This window comes from Haliotis asinina, chromosome 8 (assembly GCF_037392515.1).
Source record: "Haliotis asinina isolate JCU_RB_2024 chromosome 8, JCU_Hal_asi_v2, whole genome shotgun sequence".
Classification (NCBI taxonomy): Eukaryota; Metazoa; Mollusca; class Gastropoda; order Lepetellida; family Haliotidae; genus Haliotis; species Haliotis asinina.
In genome coordinates this window covers 24,367,533-24,388,406 of record NC_090287.1, presented here as the reverse complement: position 1 = coordinate 24,388,406, position 20,874 = coordinate 24,367,533, and the positions used below count along the sequence as shown (strand labels likewise).

The 20,874-nt window shown below is 40.5% G+C and overlaps 1 protein-coding gene across 1 annotated transcript; it reads right to left on the bottom strand.

Moving 5' to 3' along the window:
- Positions 1-209: 209 nt before the first annotated feature.
- On the bottom strand, positions 210-20,694 carry LOC137293908 (transmembrane protein 179-like). Its single transcript, XM_067824721.1, has 4 exons — positions 20,296-20,694; positions 7,908-8,042; positions 6,200-6,284; positions 210-2,369 (listed from the first exon to the last, which is right to left on the bottom strand). The coding sequence occupies exons 1-4, from the start codon at positions 20,616-20,618 to the stop codon at positions 2,091-2,093; spliced, it is 822 nt and encodes a 273-aa protein (XP_067680822.1). The 5' UTR covers positions 20,619-20,694; the 3' UTR covers positions 210-2,090.
- Between the last annotated feature and the right edge of the window lie 180 nt (positions 20,695-20,874).

The following is a 20,874-nucleotide window of genomic DNA, read 5'->3' as shown; positions in this document are numbered from 1 at the left end:
AGTCCGCAAACTCACCTTTGCTTTTCAGCTCACATTAAACTTTGCAGATAACAATAAACAAAAAAACAGAAAAAAACAGCAGTCTTGAACAACAATGTACAGGTATACATGAAACCCATACATCATACGGGAAGTTGTATGTCAAGGAGCGTGTTCTTTAGTAAGTACCTCTCTCTCGATCCAAGAACCGTGCTAAAAACAGAAGTAACTTTTCTTGTTTATTCGTTTATTAAAATGAAAACATTTCATAACAAATGACGTCACAATCATATACATGATCATAAGTGTTGACTGCATTTCGGCAAAGAATACAATACATTTTATACAACATGAATACAATTGGATTTAACATGAGTACAAATGACAGTTGTAAAATGACACACGTGTGGTGAGATCACAAATATTTGCAAATAACGACCTATCAATACTGGAATAAGTGATACACATTAATACTAGCAAGACAATCAACAACAGTCCAGTATTAACGACTGCGAACAAGACAAATTTGGGGCGACTGCATGGGAAGTTCCCTGTTCGCTCGTCGCGCCGACGGATCGAGTTCGATTCCCCACATGGATATATTAATATGAAGACAATGTTTGGTATTTCCAGACGTATTGTAACTGAAATATTGTAAAATGCAATGTAAACTCACTTACACATCCAGATAAAAATGGTAAAACGTTCATATTTTCAAACATTGTACACGATCTGTGTAATGCAGCTCAGTTCCATGACGCACAGGTGGATCACAAGGGTATTGAGTATTATATATGTCCCGAAAGACAATAAAATTAAATAAACAACAAATCCTTAGAAAATCCTTATTAACATTTCTTCATTTTACCTTTCACCGAAAGGAAATCTGGCATAATTAATGAAGTTTCGACAATATTTGAGCAAAAACAGACCAAGGCTCTACAGCTCTCAGAAACATTTCTGAAATATTTGTAGCATTAAAGAGCAACAAAGTTAAAATATACACAAACATGCTACATAGTTTTAATCCTCACGCGTAATCACTGCACATTACTTTACACATTGGTTAAAGTTGTGTATTGCCACATAACAGCCACAGAGAATATAAAAACTATAACATATATCAAGCACCATAATCCATCACATTTTAGTTTCTTGCGTATATATTTGCATGAAAAGAATCTATAATCCAATGTTGTAGTTAATAATTCACCCAATATTGACTTTTTAGTCCATTTAATTAATAGTTTCTCTTGAAAATTTAAGATACTTTGTTGAAATTTAAGATGTTAGATTGAACAAACTAAAGCTACACTCGGTACTTGTTCACAGCTTTGCGTTATCAGTGTAACGAATTATCAAGACATGTACACACAAAAACTCTTGCGTCAACAACATTTACGGACAAAAATACAGGTCCTAAAGGCTTCCGTACTTTTCAACTCGCCACCAATTCTCCTTTATCTATAAGAGGATATTTATATTGTGGACACACAACTATAGTACATGCTCAAGGCGCCAGGGTGTTCCCTTGACCAACGGATATCTTTTTATGTCACACTGTTCTAACCAACTCAGCGCCGTGGGGATATTCAACTCATGCAGCCTGTTAGGCACAGCGAATAATCAAACTGACTCATTTGCAGGTGAAACTGAACCTGGGTATCGAGTGAACACTTTCACCACGGGGCTAGCGCCTCCACTCATGTGCGTTCAAGAATGTGTTCTCGCGAGCACGTTTTCCTATGCGGAAACGTATAGTTATTTAGTTCCTAAAGGAAGTACTGTCCCAAACCATCCACCCCTCTCTGTGACAAGACATGAACAGACAAGCTGTTACGCAACATATGTATTCTGCAAAATTATCAAACATATCAGACAAAGAAATCATCATGTAACCATGCTACCAATCATGTATCGTTGAAAACATTTCAAACATAATGACAAATAATTTGGTCCGTCGGGAAGACCTCTGCAAAATCTGCTGGCATAGGGCGAATGGTTGAAAACACAGCGCATAACGCTGCAAGGGGTGATCGAATAGACTAGAACCTCTCAGAAAACACATGTATCTCCTTGAGTGAGCAGAAACTTCACAGTGTGCGTAACTGTCATACGATATGGCTTTTCCTACTGGAGTTTCTTGAGCTCTCCCTTCCCGGTAAGGAGCCTCGTCCGCTGTCGCTGACGGGTGCCGAAACTTCTGAAGTAAAGTTCAGGGAGCCCGTCTCGATTTCCATGGCATAAGCTCCACTCGGCGCATTTTCTTTCTCCAACAGCGTCTTGTCTTTATCTGGGGAAGGCTCTTCCCATGTCCATTCGCGATAGTTCCTGTACAACGTCAGGCCGCACTGCGATGCAAGTGCTATTGTGAGGAGCCAACTTGAAACCTGAAGGGAAGCAATGAATTGAAATACGAGTATTGAATGTAAATATTATAAAACGTATTGCTTGGAGCAGATTAATTTGTACATGATTTAAAATAACATCAACCAGTGTTGTCCTCGTTCAAATTCAAACATTTCCTGCACATATATTAAGTTGTTTAACCTAACAATTTCTACTTTGAACCAACTGCTGTGGTGTACATGTTGACAGCGAACCGCTGCAATCAAATGGTGTGTCCTCAATGGCAGGAACGTGACGTTTCATTGCAAGAGTTCCAGTAGTTTCTAATCAGTTTTCACGACGTATGAAGCATGGCGGACAAATAAAACAAAAACAGTTCATTATCATTATTAAACAAATTGAAATAAGGCACATGGCATGAGTTTGGGTATTTTTAAAGCCACAATTACCAGCATTCAAGTAATATCACCACGGGGACCAAACGTAACTGGCTGCATGCGTTAACCATGTGGAAACAGAACCGAGGCCATTGGCGGGGCGAGCAAACCATTAATGGACTCAGCCATCCTCAAGCTAAAGGAATATAGACAAAAAAACGGATACAGGACTTTAAAACAAGAACCAACAGAGTGGCTACGCTGTTTCGTGCAGTATACTATCAGTGCCAGCCTGAACCGAATCCGACTGTTATTATCAATACAAGTGAGATGGATGATGATATATGATTCATGAAGTGGTAGTTACGAAGCTATTTTGTGGCCGCCATATTCCATTACGCCTGACAAAAAACATTACCAGGCTTTCATGTTTCATGAGATTACACCCATTGTAGACAAACGTAGAGCAACTGCCAATTTAGGTGATGGGGGACAAACAACAATGCAATGCCATTGCTAGATGTTTCGAATGTTTTCAGTTCATGGTTTATTTATAATTGTTTTAAAACAAAACGTCCAAAAAGCGATGAGACGATATGGAGTGCACTATAAAAACATTTTTTTGTGTGTGTATTTCGGACGAATTTGTAAAGCAGTTCATGATGGATATGGGGTGTTTATTGTTTATTGCTGTTGCAAATGCTTACAATTGACAGAGTATGCAGAAAAAAAAAACGAAAAGAAAAACTAAACAAATACAACACAACTACAGCTTCTGAACCATAATATTTCGTCTGTCGCACAGTCCCCGAATCGTATTATTTTCCCAGTCCTTTCTACAGTTCATATGCCTTTAATAAGACAAGTCTAATTTTCCTCGGGTTCTGAATATCAAATCTCACTGGGGCACTTTTTAAAGGATTTGTTTGTTTCTATCAAAATAATATATACTCATGGAAACAAATAAGGGAACACATGAAAATAAGTAAAGGAACACTTGTACTTTCATGTAATTCCCTCTTTGTTTCTGTGGGTATACATATTCAGGGACCAAGCATTAGTCAATACTGCGTTCAGTGGTTAAGAACAAGAACAAGCTCGTTACATACTATCAGTCTGCCATTTTTACCACCCGATCCACATTAGCTCACTCTGGCAAATGCATGGAGTTCTTGTGATCATGGAATTGTAGTCTGGTCACAACGTTAAACCCGACAAGGCTCAAGAAAACTCCAGACAACATCAATAGTAACTTCCTAAGTCTTCTTGCTAAGCTGACGTGTCTGATCTCTTTACAAAACGTTGAACATATATGGAAATGTGGCAAAGTAAAAACGATTATCAGTGCGGAATCTCAGTCAACCTTTACAACACCGGCTCATAGATACAGCCGTCAGTCCCCAAATAACTATCTTTACTAAGGCAGTCCGTGATTTCAATGTCAGAATCAATATATGTCGTGGTTTTCGCATCCTTCACCCCAACCTCCCCTATGTGCTGTCTGTAATAAGTCTTCTGTGGGGATACTTATCCATACACGATAGACTCACTTTACGTGACGCAGCTCGATAGAGATACGGGCGGCAGTCTTTTCTCATCGACCAGAGATCCCGTATTTACTCAAACTCGAAAATTCCACCGTTTAGGCATCATAAAACTGATGATACATTTTTCGGATGATTTCAAAGAAAAGAGAAATTCCTTAATTGGTATTTATTGATTTAAAAAAAAACACCATTGGCACATTTTATGCGATACACTGAATCCGTTTCCCTGCGGGGCTCAATTGACCAGCAGCTTTCCTACACCTTACAAGCCAGTTGGTTTTGACTTGTTCGTAGATAATGACGCTCCTGCGTTGAGTGAGTGAGTGAGTGAGAGAGTTTAGTTTTACACCGCACTCAGCAATATTACAGCTATATGACAGCGGTCTGTAAATAATCGAGTCTGGACCAGACAATCCAGTGATCAACAACATGAGCATCGATCTGCGCAATTGGGAACCGATGATATGTGTCAACCAAGTCAGCGAGCCTGACCACCCGATCCCGTTAGTCGCCTCTTACGACAAGCATAGTCGCCTTTTATGGCAAGCATGGGTTGTTGAAGGCCTATTCTGCCCCGGGACCTTCTCGGGTCTCCTGCGTTGAGTTACGTGTTGATGATAAAACATCATAATGTTTCGAAGAACAAACAGTTAATTTGTATTGGCGTGAGAAAGAACAAACAAGCTGCTCTCTGCTGATAAGTCCTGCTCTTCCGACCTTCGTGGTATTTAGCGCTGAGAAACGGAATTTTATTTTTTGCTAATACCGCAGAGAGTAAGTAAGTAACTTCTGGATATACGTAAATGAGTCTCGGACAGACGAATCAGTGGTTGATATTATGACCGTCACACAGCGTCTACTATGACAACCCAGTAGTTGCTTGTTACAACCAGCTAGGGTCCCATTTCAGAAAGACATCGTAGTGCTTCGCCTGTCGTACCTACTATACTGTAACAAAGACTTACGACTGTTGTACCTACTATACTGTAACAAGGACTTACGACTGTCGTACCTACTGTACCGTAACAAAGACGTACGACTGTCGTACCTACTATACTGTAACAAAGACTTACGACTGTCGTACCTACTATACTGTAACAAAGACTTACGACTGTCGTACCTACTATACTGTAACAAAGACTTACGACAGTCGTAGCGATACGGCAACACTGTGTAAACGGGGCCCTGGGTCAAGTTTTCAAGTCAAAGCTGGGCCTACACTTTCGAAGCTCTCACAGCCTTAACATAGTCGTTAAGTCCCATACATTAACTTACGACTATCTTAGCGTTGTGAAACCTTCGAAAATCTAGGCTCTGTCTTAAGCTCGTATTACTTCTATGTCGTATTACTTCTATACTTAATGTACACTTACGACAGTCTCAGCTCCACTGTTGCTTTAGGAAACCCGACACTGCATGGACAATGCTGTGGGCAATATTAACTCGGGATGGTGTTCAGAATGTAAATGCAAATAGTTACGATAGATCGTCAAGCAGTGTTATCATCCAGACGTTTGACGATTTAGATTACAGGATTTATTTCAGCCTTTGATTGCCCATGCTGAAAGATCAAATTGAACGTCTCGGAAAGAAAAACCGTTATAAAGTCTACGAGTGATACCACCGTGGAGACAAGAGAACATCTACCGTGACGCAACCGTTTACAAACTCTTTGAATACAAATATACTTAGAACAAATAACGTGACTGAATCTTGGATACGGAATGACAATTGAACTTGGATACAGGTATAAAAAGCCCCGAAATGTCAGCGCATTGGACGAGATAACGTTTGTCTTTCTGTATCAGCCGACTTGTAATCCAGTTTGTTCTCGCAGCAGTAAAGGGAGGTTTGAAGTAGACTGCATGGGGTATGCAATTAACAGGATAACAGAGAAGGCCATTAACTATTTTCAGGGAGGAGTTGGTAGAGGGTCGAAATGCTTACCTCTGCTATCTGATAATATGTGTAGAAACTTTGCTTCCCACGGAAGAGTGCCCAGTACATGCTCTGCAGGTCAGTGCATGTATACCTGCAAATACACAGCAGTCAATATCTTACACACTCACATCAGTCTGGAGTATAATGCAGCGAGTGGTGATATTAACATGCTAGATTGTTTTCATCATTCCTGATCCACTGACAACTTGACATTAACTTACCTTTTGTTTTGTTTTATCTCTGAAAAGCAACGGCTCTCATAATTTAAACATGTGACCTAATATTGAACAATAACAGAAATCGGTCTTTGAACTTGCAAGATTTCTCCTTCAAGATACATGCAGGGTTTATATATTATTATTGATGTAAATACGCAGTCTTTCTTATTCTAAGCTGTCTTGGACACACTACAGAGCGCTTGTGATCTATACGCTTTACAAAAAAAAAAGAAACGCAAAACCCAAATATATCAACGAAAATTTCGTGTTATTCGAGGACCTGTACATCAGCGGAAAATAAAGATACGTGAATGATATTTTGTGGAGCAATGCATTGCTATCTTGTCCATGTTTCATGAGAAAACAGTCATCACAGTCAATACTGCTGTCCACCAGGTGGTGTTGAAGTCAGTACCTCGTATGACCATCTCCAGCTGCTACCACTGCCTGACACCTCCTGGATACAGATCGAATCAGTTTTTGGGTGTTTTGTTGTGGAATCCTTCTCCATTCCTCCTGCAGCATGTGGAACAACTGTTGAATATTCTGTGGTGGATTACGACGTCCACGTACCCGTCTATCGATCTGATCCTAAAGGTGTTCGACTGGGTTTAGATCTGGGGATCTGGAGGGCACGGGGAGGGTACTGATGTTGTTATTGGCCAGGTAGTCCACGGTTGCACGTGTTGTGTGTGACCTGGCGTTGTCCTGTTGGAAGAGCTGCCGTCGACGGTCAAGAAGGTGAAGGACGTGCGGACGGAGAATCTTGTTTATGTATCGATTGGCCGTCAGATTGCCTTGGACAAGCACCGACAAGTTCCGATCTGCCGGTGTATAAGATCGCTCCCCACACCATAACTCTCATTTCACCGAATCTGTCTACCTGTCTGATGCAGTTTGGAGGAAAACGTTCATGACGTCGTCTGTCGACACGGTCTCTACCATCACTATTAACTGATCGCCTGATCAGATAACGGGATTCATCGCTAAACCACATGTGCCTCCAGTTTGCAGCACCGTGTTACACCATCTCACTCGTAGACGTCGATGTAGTAGTGTAAAGGAGGGGGCAACGTTTGGACGTTTGGCACGTATTCCTACTTCTCGCAGACGGTCATAATTGTCTGATCGGACACTCGTCGGGCTCCACACTGTTCTTGTGCTGTGTCTCGGGCGGTACGATGGCGGTCGCGTAGGTGGGTTACATGTTGCATGTAAGAAACAATCATTGCGCCTGATATTCGTGCTGCATGACATCCACGCACATTATGACACTCCTGATTTATAAAACTCTTCAAAATCACTTTTCAATGCGTTTGGTCAAGCATGATCTTCTAAAACATTCCAGAAACAATGTGCAACCCTAAACAATTTTTTTTAAGAGTGAATATTATACCTGGATTGTGCGGGTCGAACACGTACCCAAATATTGTTTCCGATATCCAATACTCATATTCATCAGAACCCCCTACGTTTAGCTCACCACGTATACGTACTTGTTAAGGGTGTTTTTCTCCAGATTGTGGCACCACGTGTTGAAACCTTTGGTGAGAATAGAGCTGGATACTACCATACACACAAACAGGATAGCATGGAGGACCACCACAGGCACCAGCAGATAGGATTCCTGGCTGTAACACAGAACATTTACGTAATTTAACCATGCACCAAAACTGGAAACACCACACAAACATTTGAGTCACCCCATCAAACAAACATTACGTCACCATGGCAAGCCGTTTTCACATTTTTTCAGCAATTTAATTGTTTTAAAGATATTTGTATTTATTTAAAGACATCAAGAATGCTATGAAGATATTTGTAAATACTTGAAGATATCGTCAATTAATTTCACATCTTCAAAATAGAATTACTGATATCTCAAAATGTTAAACAGTTATCAAGAATATATTTCGTGATATCTCTAAGTGTATTAAAGATATCTGTAAAATAATTAAGATCATAGTGTACATAATTGTATTAGAAATTAATTTAAGATGACTTGAATTCACTTCTAGATATCTTGAAATGATTGGTACATATCCTCAAATGCATTACAGATATGTTTAATTCTTCAATTAGAGACATCTCTAATTCGATTATAGATAGCTATAACTCTTGTTTTTACTGATATCTAATATTGCTTTTAAGATATCTCGAACTGAATTAGAGATGTTATTCATGTTATGAGATGTTATTTATGAATCAGATATATCTTTAAATGAATTTAAAATATCTTGAATGGAAACGATTTCAAGATATCTTTGAATACTTCCGGCTACATATCCGTAAATACTTCTGGTTTGGAAAATGGCAGGGTACAGTTCCTACTAGCCGAGAGCCGAGATGCGGTCCTATTCAGTCAAGAAATGATCTTGCATCACGGTCGAGAACACCATCTTCATAAATTCTAGTCACTCTCGTGCTCTATTACCCCTCGTATTGTCTTGAGTCATCAAAGGTAGCGAGCTGACATGTCCCATGTTGCAATGCGGCAAATTTCTATAGTCTGTTTCTGGAGATGTTCTGCCTCTCACTCGAGCCTCCAATTTTGCCGATTATACGCTCGAGGTGCATCACATCGAATGTAATTTACACATTTCCTTGCAGAGAGGACATCATACATATAGTGTGACCAGAAATTGTTGAGAATTTAGAGATTGTACTTATTATTTTTTCACTCAATACTCACGTATTATTAATATTAGCAGAACATAACTCTAGAGTCAAAGACAGGTCAACAGATAGCATTTGATCAAGTCACCATGGGCAGCATTGCAGGCTTCATTCCGGCGGGTCATGCTACTGATCAAAGAAGTTAGAAAGTTGTGGTCCATGCTGTCCCACCATCGGACCACCTCTTAGTCCATTTCAACAATATTTGTCAGATTTTACTTATCGACACTTTCCTTTATAAGTCCCCAAACATTTTTATTCGATTTAGGTCAGGGCTATAACTGGACAATCTAATGATGCCATATTTGAGGTCTGAAACCAGGCCTGTGAATGCTTTGAACGATGTTTTGGGTTGTTGTCCTGCAGGAAAATGCAAAGATTTCCATAGAACACGTGAGCAGATGGAAGTAAATTTATGCCCCTCGAGATTATCTGTGTACCGCTCACTGTTCATATTCCCTTTAAATACACAGAATTTCGGTGTATTGGGAAACAGTCACACAGGACTTTCATCTGAGAAAATCACATTGTCCCAGTTAAATCTGAGTAGGATTCATACAGGCGGTGTTCTCGGCCGCGACGCATGATCATATCCTGACTGCACAGAACTGCTCTCGGTATGTCCGAACTGTACATGTATGGTCAACAGCCTTTTCCAACGGGAAGTACTTACGGATATGTATAGCCGGACGTATATAACGATATTTTGAAATCGTTCCTATTAAAGATATCTTTAATTCATGTCAAGATATCTCTGAATTCAATTCAAGATATCTTCAGTTCAAGTCAAGATATGTTTAAAACAATTTCAGGTATCAGTAATACCTCAAAACATTTTCTCTGTTTGAGATACATGCCTCTAATTCAATTCAAGATATCAGCAATTATTTTGAAGATGTCCTTAATATTATTCCACATATACTTAATTCAATTAGCGATGTCATGAATTTCTTTGGAGATATCTATACTCATCTCAGTTCGAGATATCTTCATTTGATTCAAGATATCTTCAATCAATTCAAGATGCCTTCAATTCAATTCAAGATATCTTTAATTTATTAACAAAAGTGAAAATGGATTGCGACACGACAGAACACCATACAAACATTTATTACCTATGAGGGCGAGAATATCGGGGTTCATATTTTTCATACGAGGCCCTAAGGCAAAATATCATTTTGTCATGGCGAGATGACGTAAAGAACAATGCAATGACGTCACGTTTCTTCAGTAACGTTACATTCTACATTCGGCGACGGCGGGTAGCTAGCCTATGTCTGAAAGTAAATTTGGGGTTATTTTCCTCAATTGACGACTTCGGTAAAAACAGAATATTATATTCGTGACAATATCGCTCGTCCCTAAATACCGGTATATCCCTTGCTACCGCTCGGAAAACAACAACATTTAAGTACGCCTGTCGTAAACGCAGTATGACACTCAATACAAATGTTTACGTCACACTGCCATACAAACGTTTACGTCACACGGCCATACAAGCGTTTACGTCACACGGCCATACAAGCGTTTACGTCACACTGCCATACAGACGTTTACGTCACACTGCCATACAAGCGTTTACGTCACACTGCCATACAAGCGTTTACGTCACACTGCCATACAGACGTGTACGATAACTTGGAAGTCAAGTGTTCGCCCGTCACCCCGAAGACAAGGGTTCGATTCCATACAGTGGCTCAATGTATAAGGCATGTTTTTGGTGTACTGCTGGATTACTAGTACTCCTAAAAGAGGCGCATAAACTAAACTAACTCACTCACTCATTCAATCAACACGCCATGATGAACTAATATACCACAGCGGCGTCAAACACAAACATAGAATTACTCACTCTTAACTTATCACGATAATTAAGTTGTAATTTGACTTTCATGTTATTTACGTTGTTTTCCACGTTCCGGCAACAGAGCATTGTTTGTTTGAAAATAAAACGTTAACATCTGTACTTCATTGAATCTTACATACAACAAATGACGTTGAGCACACGGTGCTCTGGCAGCAAGCTGTTTATCTGAATGCATAATGTACATCTATAAGTCATTAGCCCTCGGTCGGTGTAGATTTTAGGAATGGATGAAAGGGTGTTTAGAAGTGCGACGTATTTCTCTTATGCTGATAATTAGTGTATAAAACGTATAATGCTGGTTAATTGGTGGAGAAATTGGTCAGACCAAATAAATAATATACTCTGACTTTTCCATACCTTCAAGAGGGACACTTCGCACCATGAAGCATTCTCATACCTCGATGACAATTACGCTAATTGTTATGCATTTGCAAAACGTAATGCCAAAGTTCAAAGATATTGATCTGGCTAGCTATTTTTGAAATGTCCGTAGCCTACGAACTTCTTAAGCCCATTCTTAATACATTGGCTACGATCAAAGTTAAGAATCCTTAGTGCTACGAACGTTTCGAGAATAAGAGCCCAGTTTAGCGTTCATATGATCTGGATATAACGTTTTTGCGATGGCACGGGCCTTTCGGAGAGAAAAGGCAGTCTAAAGCAGCAGATTTAATGTATAAAAACGAAACAAAAGAATGTGAGTGAATATAGCCTTACGCCGCTTTTAGCAATATCGCATCGTGAATATTGTTGATGATATTCAGCACCAGTTTATTTGATTCGGGCTTTTTCAGTAAAGTCACTGTAATACAGCCGCCCTGACCTGAAGATTCTGGTCGGTGCTGGTCTTAAAGATTTGTGTCCCGAGTGCGTTGATCGTTGGTAATCACTGGATTGTCTGGTACAGACTCGATAACTTACAAACCGGCGTCTTAAAGATGGAATGTGCGCCGTCAAACGGAAAACAAGCAAACAAACCTTCTTTCACCTTTTTTTATAACCTTCTGCTTCACATAAACATCGTCAAGTGTGTGCCTATTGTGATGTAGAAAGTGAACTTTGAGACTTACACTAAGGACGTCTGGAATTTACTCAGAAAAGACGCCCTGTGGATTTTCTAACATATATGGAATATAAGCATTCATACTATAGGACGAGGTTTATACGTTTCGTTGAATGCACGACTGACTGGAAATAAACAGGTATAACAATTCTGGCAAATCTCGTTATTAGCATTTAACACATCACGACGCTGTGGATTCCAACGGTCACTGAGGAGTTCAATAATCATTAGGATGGTTGGTACTGGATACGGAGATCGATGTCTCCAATTCATCAATTTCAACATCCGGAAATGACAATGCTCAGTTTTTGTTCGCGAAGATTATTTATATTCGAACACATAAGGTTGATTAAGTGGAATATTAGATTTGAGGGCTGCACAAGATAGAACACATTCATCACAGAGACAGCGGAAAAGAGGAATAGTAAATAATTATTGGAGAAAATAAGTTTCGCTGCACTTCGTTTGACAAATGTCTGGTGTATGTGGTGCCAGCATTTTGTCGTGGTTATCCTTCATCGAAAACCGGCTATCTATGCAGCATTTCACACGATACACAACAGATTGGTATAAGTTAATGAATACAGTGGACAGCGATACTAATTCGATCCTGATGGCCGTTTGTCCCAAGCGGCATAGAACATCAGACAAATTACCGGCCGTGCCGTTGTCTGCACCCCGCAGGGTGTGATACATTATAGAACCGCGAGCGCTGGTTCATAAAAACACTTTAACGGTTAGCGCATCACTGATATCGATATCATTGACATTATGAATTATCAAATGGTGTAATGAATTGCTATGTAAGTGGAGTAGTGCAACAATCAGCTTGTGGGGGCAGTTGGTATGCCGTACTACAGTGTAGTAAATTTGCATGAATAATTAGTGAGTGAGTGAGTTTAGTTTTACGCCGCACTCAGCAATATTACAGTTATATGGCGGCGGTCTGTAAATAATCCAGTCTGGACCAGACAAACCAGTGAACAACAACATGAGCATCGATCTGCGCAATTGGGAACCGATAACATGTGTCAACCAAGATACCACAAACGGGATCGGATGGTCAGGCTTGCTGACTTGGTTGGCCCATGTCATCCCAGTTGCGTGAATCGACGCTCATGATCACTGGATTGTCTGGTCCAAATTCGGTTATTTACTGACCGCCGCCATATAGGATATTGCTGACTGCATCGTTAAGCAAGAAACCAACAGCAAGTTCTTGGCCTGAGAGTCATCACATCAAGCTCTAGTTTGTTTGATCCAATGGCATCATAAAAGTGAAATTTCATGAACTGATTACTGAAAATTCGTCAGACGGGTATTCGAGAAAAGGGTAAATATATCCTGCATTATCGATTCCACCCGAACAGTAATCTGATATCCTCTCACAGAACGACAGTTACTACACTGAACAGGGGTCTACAGAAAGACTGTGAGTGAGTTTAGTTTTACGCCGCACTCAGTAATATTCCAGTTATAAGGTGACGGTCTGTAAATCCGACAATCCAGTGATCAACAGCATGAGCATCGATCTGCACAACTGCAAACCGATGACATGTATCAACAATGTCAGCGACACCGACCACCCGATCCCGTTAGATGCCTTTTGGGGCAAGCATTGGTTGTGTTCCTGTTCCCCCGATCTTCACGGCTCTTCTGCAGAAAGATCGAGCCATGTCTCCTTACTTGACTAAATTACCTTCTCTTGATAGAAGTCTCAATGAGTTGTAGGTTTTATTTCAGAGCCATTTTTTAATGTGCAAGACATGCATGTGCATGTCATTTGACAAACATCAAAACACGTATGTAACAAAAGTGCAAGGCGCATCAGTGGAGCTGAGATTGAGCTCACCTCGGTGTCGCATTTCTAGAATGTGTTGCTCATTAAGGCTGTGAAATCGGATATGGGTACTGATGCAATCTCTGCAGTCTGTGTTTTCATAGCACAAAAGCAGAATGTTGATATTTCCCGAATGCGATGTGAAGAATTTAGAAATAAAAAGTGAATATTTACTTCCAAAGGGACAGAAATTCCAAGCATTTTCTTGATGCAAGGCCGTCACCAAATTCATTTACTGCCATGTTATACGAACAGTGAGTTCAATAACTGTAACTCGAACAATATAAGTTGAGACAAACGGAAAACGGTGATAACGCATCCATGCCACTGAATTCATGCGGGGAATCGGAAACAGAAAAGGAAAGATTCTTATAATCTGCGTGATGTCACGGAGATACATAGACGAAATTTATATTTAAAAAGTTACTTGTTTTGTTTTGTTTTTTCCATGTGTAGGTTATAATATCCTTCTTTTCCTTTGAGTGTACGTGTGAGGAGTTTTGTCTTCTTTTACTGTTTGTATTTTTGGGGTTTTTTTTAATTGTTTGTTTGTTTTGTTTGGGTTTTTTTGTGGTGGTGGTGGGATATGGACACCACAACATCTGGCGTTAGGTGGACACAATCTTTTGACAGGAGGCGATATCTTCAAGCCAGTTAACTGGGTAGGCTCGAAAAGTGACGCGTTGCCACTACTGAGTACAAAAGGCGACATTTGATATCAGTATTTCAGATTTCCTTGTAACCCCAGTTATAGTCATGACGGGAAGTGGAATTTAGGTTAATCCCGACAGATTAGGGGGGTCCTTCATGCGTGAATAGGGGCGTGATATTTAATGCACAGTCAGCTTTGTTGATTCTGATCCAGAGAAACAAGTGACTGATATCATGAGCAAACGCCAAGCCGCCAGGGTAACATTCAACATGAAGCGTAACAGGAGACCATCTCTGCTATGGCTGTTCCCTACTCCTATCACGACGAGAGAATCAGGGGTTATGGGGTTATATTGAGCCAGATAATCACATGGATAGGATGCTTATGAAAATGGATCGATGTAGTAGTTTCAGTTTCATATTATATATTGTATACTGTCGAGTGCTAAACAAAAAGAGTGAGTGAGTGAGTGAGTGAGTTTAGTTTTACGCCGCACTCAGCAATATTCCAGCTATACGGCGGCGGTCTGTAAATAATCCAGTCTGGACCAGACAATCCAGTGATCAACAACATGAGCATCGATCTGCGCAACTGGGAACCGACAACATGTGTCAACCAAGTCAGCGAGCCTGACCACCCGATCCCGTTAGTCGCCTCTTACGACAAGCATAATCGCCTTTTATGGCTTCATGGGTTGCTGAAGGCCTATTCTGCCCCGGGACCTTCACGGGTCGCTGAACAAAAAGAAAGATTAATCAGATGACTATTTTCTTATCCGAGAGTCAATAGGCGCCATCCCCACCCCCTCCTTTGTGCACTGGAACTCTCGGGAAAAGGGGTGAAAAATGAACTGTCTGCACGCACGCACGCACGCACGCACGCACGCACGCACGCACGCACGCACGCACGCACGCACGCACATCCCCCTGTCAAATATGAGTGTCTAAATAAACAGTTTGCCTTAATCTGTCGGCGAAGTTTCCATTGTGAGTTAAATTGCTTCTCGAAGGTTTTGTCACTTCAAAGGAAAAATTGCATCAGGAATAACAGTACTATTCAGAGTATACCGCCATATAGCTGGGATAATGCTAAGTGCGGCGTAAAACTAAACTCACTCACTCATCATTCAGAGTATACGACTGTATAACAAAAAACTGACGCCCACATTACAACATATTCAAGTGCAGTCACTGCACGATGAATAAACACACATCCCTAATACCACCGACAAGTCCCCGAGAATAATGCGTTCATTTTACATGTATTGTGACATGTTACCATTGTTAGCTGACGGTGCTGTGTCAACAGACGTTGCGCGTCATGAGAGAATGTCAAACATGGGAAGTACGTGCAATGCACGGACCGCGGTGAATCGGAAATTGATCGTATCGCAGAATATCGGTGGAGCGAGCGTTTATCAACTGAAGGGTGTCATAAGGTGACACAGATCAGACTTCGCAACCTTGATGTCAGTCGGTACTTTACAACAGCAATAAACATGACACTCATAGGGATTACTTGTGAGTCTGTATAAAACTCAGGTCTATTTTGCTGATAGTGAAGTGTTAGAAGCCGGGACGCTGGCCGTACAAATGGTTACATTGTTATCCGTGTACATCCGTGTACATGCGTAGTGCAAACATGTTTATCCAATGTGTTCACTCTGTGCTCTGACTCAGATTTCACCTGATGAATAAGCAAGAATTGGCGCTGAAACGTTGTATAAAGAATAAACAGACGTTCTCCACACACGCGTTCCCTGTATTCATTTTCGTCCGACTTCCAACTCTCACGCACTTGGAAATGGTTACAGTACATGTAATGCTTCTGACTGTATTACTATTGTGAAATGAGGTCCAGAAGGTGATATACTTCCCAGATTAGCATGTTCAAAATGCAATAAAGTTGTTTGAGATGACATGAATTTGTTAAGATAATTTCCTGGCCCAGAAAATTTTGTAAGCCATTCATACACTCGTGGTATATTTAACATTTAGTTCAAATAGATAATAGATAGTATATAGCTGAGTACGTCATTTTGTTTTCACAGATGATAGAAATATACTTTTTGCTTATTCATCTTCGTGTCAGTATACTTTACTTACTGTTTCATTAAGCTGTACCACAACGTTTTTTCATATGTATTTTAAAAAAAAAACCCAGATCGATAACAGATTCAACCCCAGTGCTGTAATATATTTACAAAACGAGGTTTATTATAAAAACTTAATAAATCTTTATTAGTTATGAGATGAGATTAGTTATTAGTTCTGCCGTGGTAAAGTTGGATGTTAACTCATTTAGTATGTGTACTTGGGGTCATTCACTATGAATCAACCGCCGACATGAGTGGCAGTGATGAGAGGGGTTTTTATTTATGCATGATCTCCTATTTGAGCAAGAACGATCCCCTATGATACTCATGGACAAAACACTGGTCTTGTGTCTGCCGCACCGAAGGGATGCTGGGCCAAGTATTGCACCATCCCTCGTTGGCCGGCTGGTTGGGAATCAAATAGTTACAAACGCGTGAATGGGTTGTAACCTATCGGGTGCTCTTTAACCTTGTCTGGGTGGTCTGGGACATGTCTAGTCCGGTATGACGGGCAACATGCTGGCTGCGGCAGAAAAAAACACTTATTGTCGTCGCAACTTCAGGTGGTAATATTTGGCAGCATTTTATATATTTTCCTGTTCATTCAATAATACATTCTAGTTAATGTAAGTACTGTGCCATGAGGATGAAACACTCAACAGTCGATTTCATATCAGTTCCTCCACTTAATAATACATAGAGCACTGACCGGTGAAGAGGTTTACTATGGTTGGGTCATGATTACATCAACAGACGTTAGCAGTAGTGCATCTATGAACAAGGAACAATTGGAGAAATCAATGTACTCGGAGATATTCAAGTCAAATGAATTTAGACTATGTGCAAATGTCCCTCTTTTCATCTCCAACACAATCAGATTGCTCCAATCAAATTTTATTTTTATTTCGTATCATGAATGGCTTCTTTAAACCCAAAAGGGTTAGCCCCATGAATTTCTTCCTCTGATATCCATGCGTTGTATATGGGACAAGACATATCAAGCTTGGGTACAGAGTGTTGTAATGGAAGGAGTGAAACAGTGCAGGTGCACTTAAAACGAAGCCCATCCCTCCCTATTGAGATTATGTCTGAGTCGTTTCCATGCAAACTGGGAAAATGATAAATCACCAAACTCTGTAAATAGCAAAAGGCACCACTTTGGGGTCTGCTTCACATATCTGCCACGTTTTGAAGAAAGATGTTAAGAGGTTTTTTAGTTCTGCTCCGGAAACGAGGCCCAATCCTCCCATATGAGACAAAGTCCGTTTGGGTATGGAATAATAACGTAAAACATTTCAATTTGGGAATCCCTGATACTATCCGTGTCCAGTGTACAACACCGGTCATATCATAAGCATGTGTTCGTCACATGTCAGCGTATCTTGCCCTAACAGTGGTATCCGTCAAAACACGCAGAGGCAAGTCAACTTTTCATCTCTAAAGAACGGGACCAAGTAGTACAACCTCCAGTGAGGAAATGTCCGTATATCTACAGGTTTTGGAAAGTTTCAAAGGCCTGATGGAGGGAAGACTGACCATGTTCAACGGTCGACCCCAGTAGTCCGTGGTGGTAGGAGACAGTGGTGGATGTATTTCATTGTGACAAAAAGGAGACTCGGCGGGATAATTTTGACTGTTCTTCGTAACCAAGTCATATTTTGATATCAGTGATCGCTGGGCACCGGGTGTTAATAATGGACTTCTTTCGGACTAAAACAGCCGTCTCAACTACCGCGCGGGATCTTTCACCCGATTGCACCCCACACTCGACTTGAGCAGTCAGAGTGTTCGATTATTGATGTGTCTGTATGATAAACTGTAACTCCGAGGTTCTAATTGGGTCTGTTAGAGCCGAAGAAAGGCATATTGATCGATCATTTGTTGTTAAACGCCGTACTCTGCAATATTCCAGCTGCATGCCAGCGGTTCCGAGAAATGAAATATAAGGGTCAGTAACTACTGTAGTTTTGTTTTTCGACGATTGTATTGGAGGTATGTACATATGTTTGATGAGACTTGCCAAAGAAATGGGTTTTTCCCCAACGAAGGTGGAGATAATGTTTAAATGGAAAAATCAGAAGGCTTCCTCCATGTTTGAGAACAACAACCATTTGGTATGTTTAATCAAACACCACCAATCTCCGCAAACTGTCTAGATCACGTAAAATGACTCCGAAATTGAAAAATGATTAATTGTCCGTCTTCCCTTACTTTTACGAAGTACCGGACACCTGACCCTCAGAAGGTTCAATATGTACACACACGGACTGGTATAAAGCCCATCTGATTCTCTAGTTACATTTTTTATTATTATGGAAGCTTACTATACGATTTGTATTAAACTAATTAAGAGTAGCCGCATGCCATCTCGTATTGTTTTGAATTTTGCTTATGACAGTTGCCGACGACAATGTCTGTCTCTATAATGGGTATGTACAGGAATGTTGTTTGCAGACTACTTATATCAGTATGTATCCTGTGTAAACGAACAGCTGTGTCGACAGTTTCTATAACTGACAGCCTATCACACTCACAGACCACTCAGGGTTGAACAGCATAATAATTAAGGTGAAGTCAAATATAGTGCTCCCGGTAGTTGCTAGAGGCTAACATATAGATCAATATGTAGAACAAAAAAAACGTTAATATTTTATGTTACCATAGCTAAATCAACATGGCAAGACAAAATGGAATGCATTTAACGCCTTTTGAGTAGTAAAGCACAATGACATGTCTGTTTTAAAAACAGAGATTTCTTTGAACAAGAGCGGAATTGTTTCCTTCATGCTCACCACATTGTATCAGGGTACGTATGTGTTACCCCTGCCGCCGTGCTGACGTTTGCAATAGTATGCAGCACATGCATGTGCGTGTCATGCCTCTCCTTCACATTTACAAGTGAGACAGCGCGATGCGTGCATTTCATCTGTACTGGCTACTGCCAGGGGGTGTAGACGCGCACTGTTACATATATCGCTGACATAAGTAGTAATCTATTTCCTCACTACACAGCGGGGTAGATCTGGCCACCTTCTTAGACATACTGGCATTTAATCCATGCACGTATATATAGATAACGGTAATGCTATACCCATATTCAGTCGGACGAGGAACAAGCAAGAATACGTCGGGAAAGCGTTCCGCGGTTTCAGATCGATCAGCTGTGCGTAACCACTTAACATGACATGCTATCTAAGTTAGAGGACGACAACAGCAACTCAAAGTTCAACGTGAGATAAAAAGTACCGAGAAGTCTCAGTAGTACTATCTTAGAACAGTTTATTTGCGGGAATGACAACCTGTGTACATAGACCCTCGAAACTTCAACAGTTAAACAAAACATGATACCAGGTTTAATATAAAAATATAGGTGTATCTTAATATGGGAAGATTTGCATGTGTGTGTGTGTGTGCGTGTGCGTGTGCGTGTGCGTGTGTGTGTGCGTAGGTGTGTGAAGCACTTCTGTTTTGATATCACACGTCTGTATCACGATTGTTATTTTCATAAATATTATTTGTATACAAACACGTAAACATTTATGAATATTATACGAGCACTGTATATCGGGCACAAATAAGAAAGTTTAAACAAAACATGGTTAAACAAGCGGTAAAGAAATAGCTCTTATACACCTGTGGAAGAAACACGAGCTTAAAAACATTTCCTAATAATATAAATAAAATTACTAACCCTCCTTCCTTTACTGATCTGCTCACGTACACGAAAAACCAGGTCCAAATAAAGGAATGGATAGCCACAAACACAGGTAGAAATGTGATGTAGAAACACAGGCTATTGTCGCCCCACTTAGTAATGTCAACATTCAGCTGGACAGTTTTGTTTTGCGACACCTGTACGAAGATATCGGCATTCAAGAGGCAGCTCGAACCGAAATACTTCCACACATATCCTAACGGCAACAGCACGCACATGCTCAGAATCATCACTGCAACGTTGACAACGATCTGGCTCCATTTTAACACACGGCGAATGTCCAACATTGTCGGAGACATTACACCAGCAATCTACTTCCATTCACAATCTCAACACGGATTTGGCCCACTGGTTTGGGTTCAGAGGTTAGGTCATATCGTGACGTCACATGTTATATCACGTGACTTCGAAGCGCTCATGGTATATTGCCAATGGTTGAAAGAACTGTAGGACTCGTTGCTTTTACTACGACATCAACATGTTTTAATAACGTGCAGCCGTTGTGATTTACATTGTAATTGCTATCACACACAAAGCCTGGAAATTGATATTGAA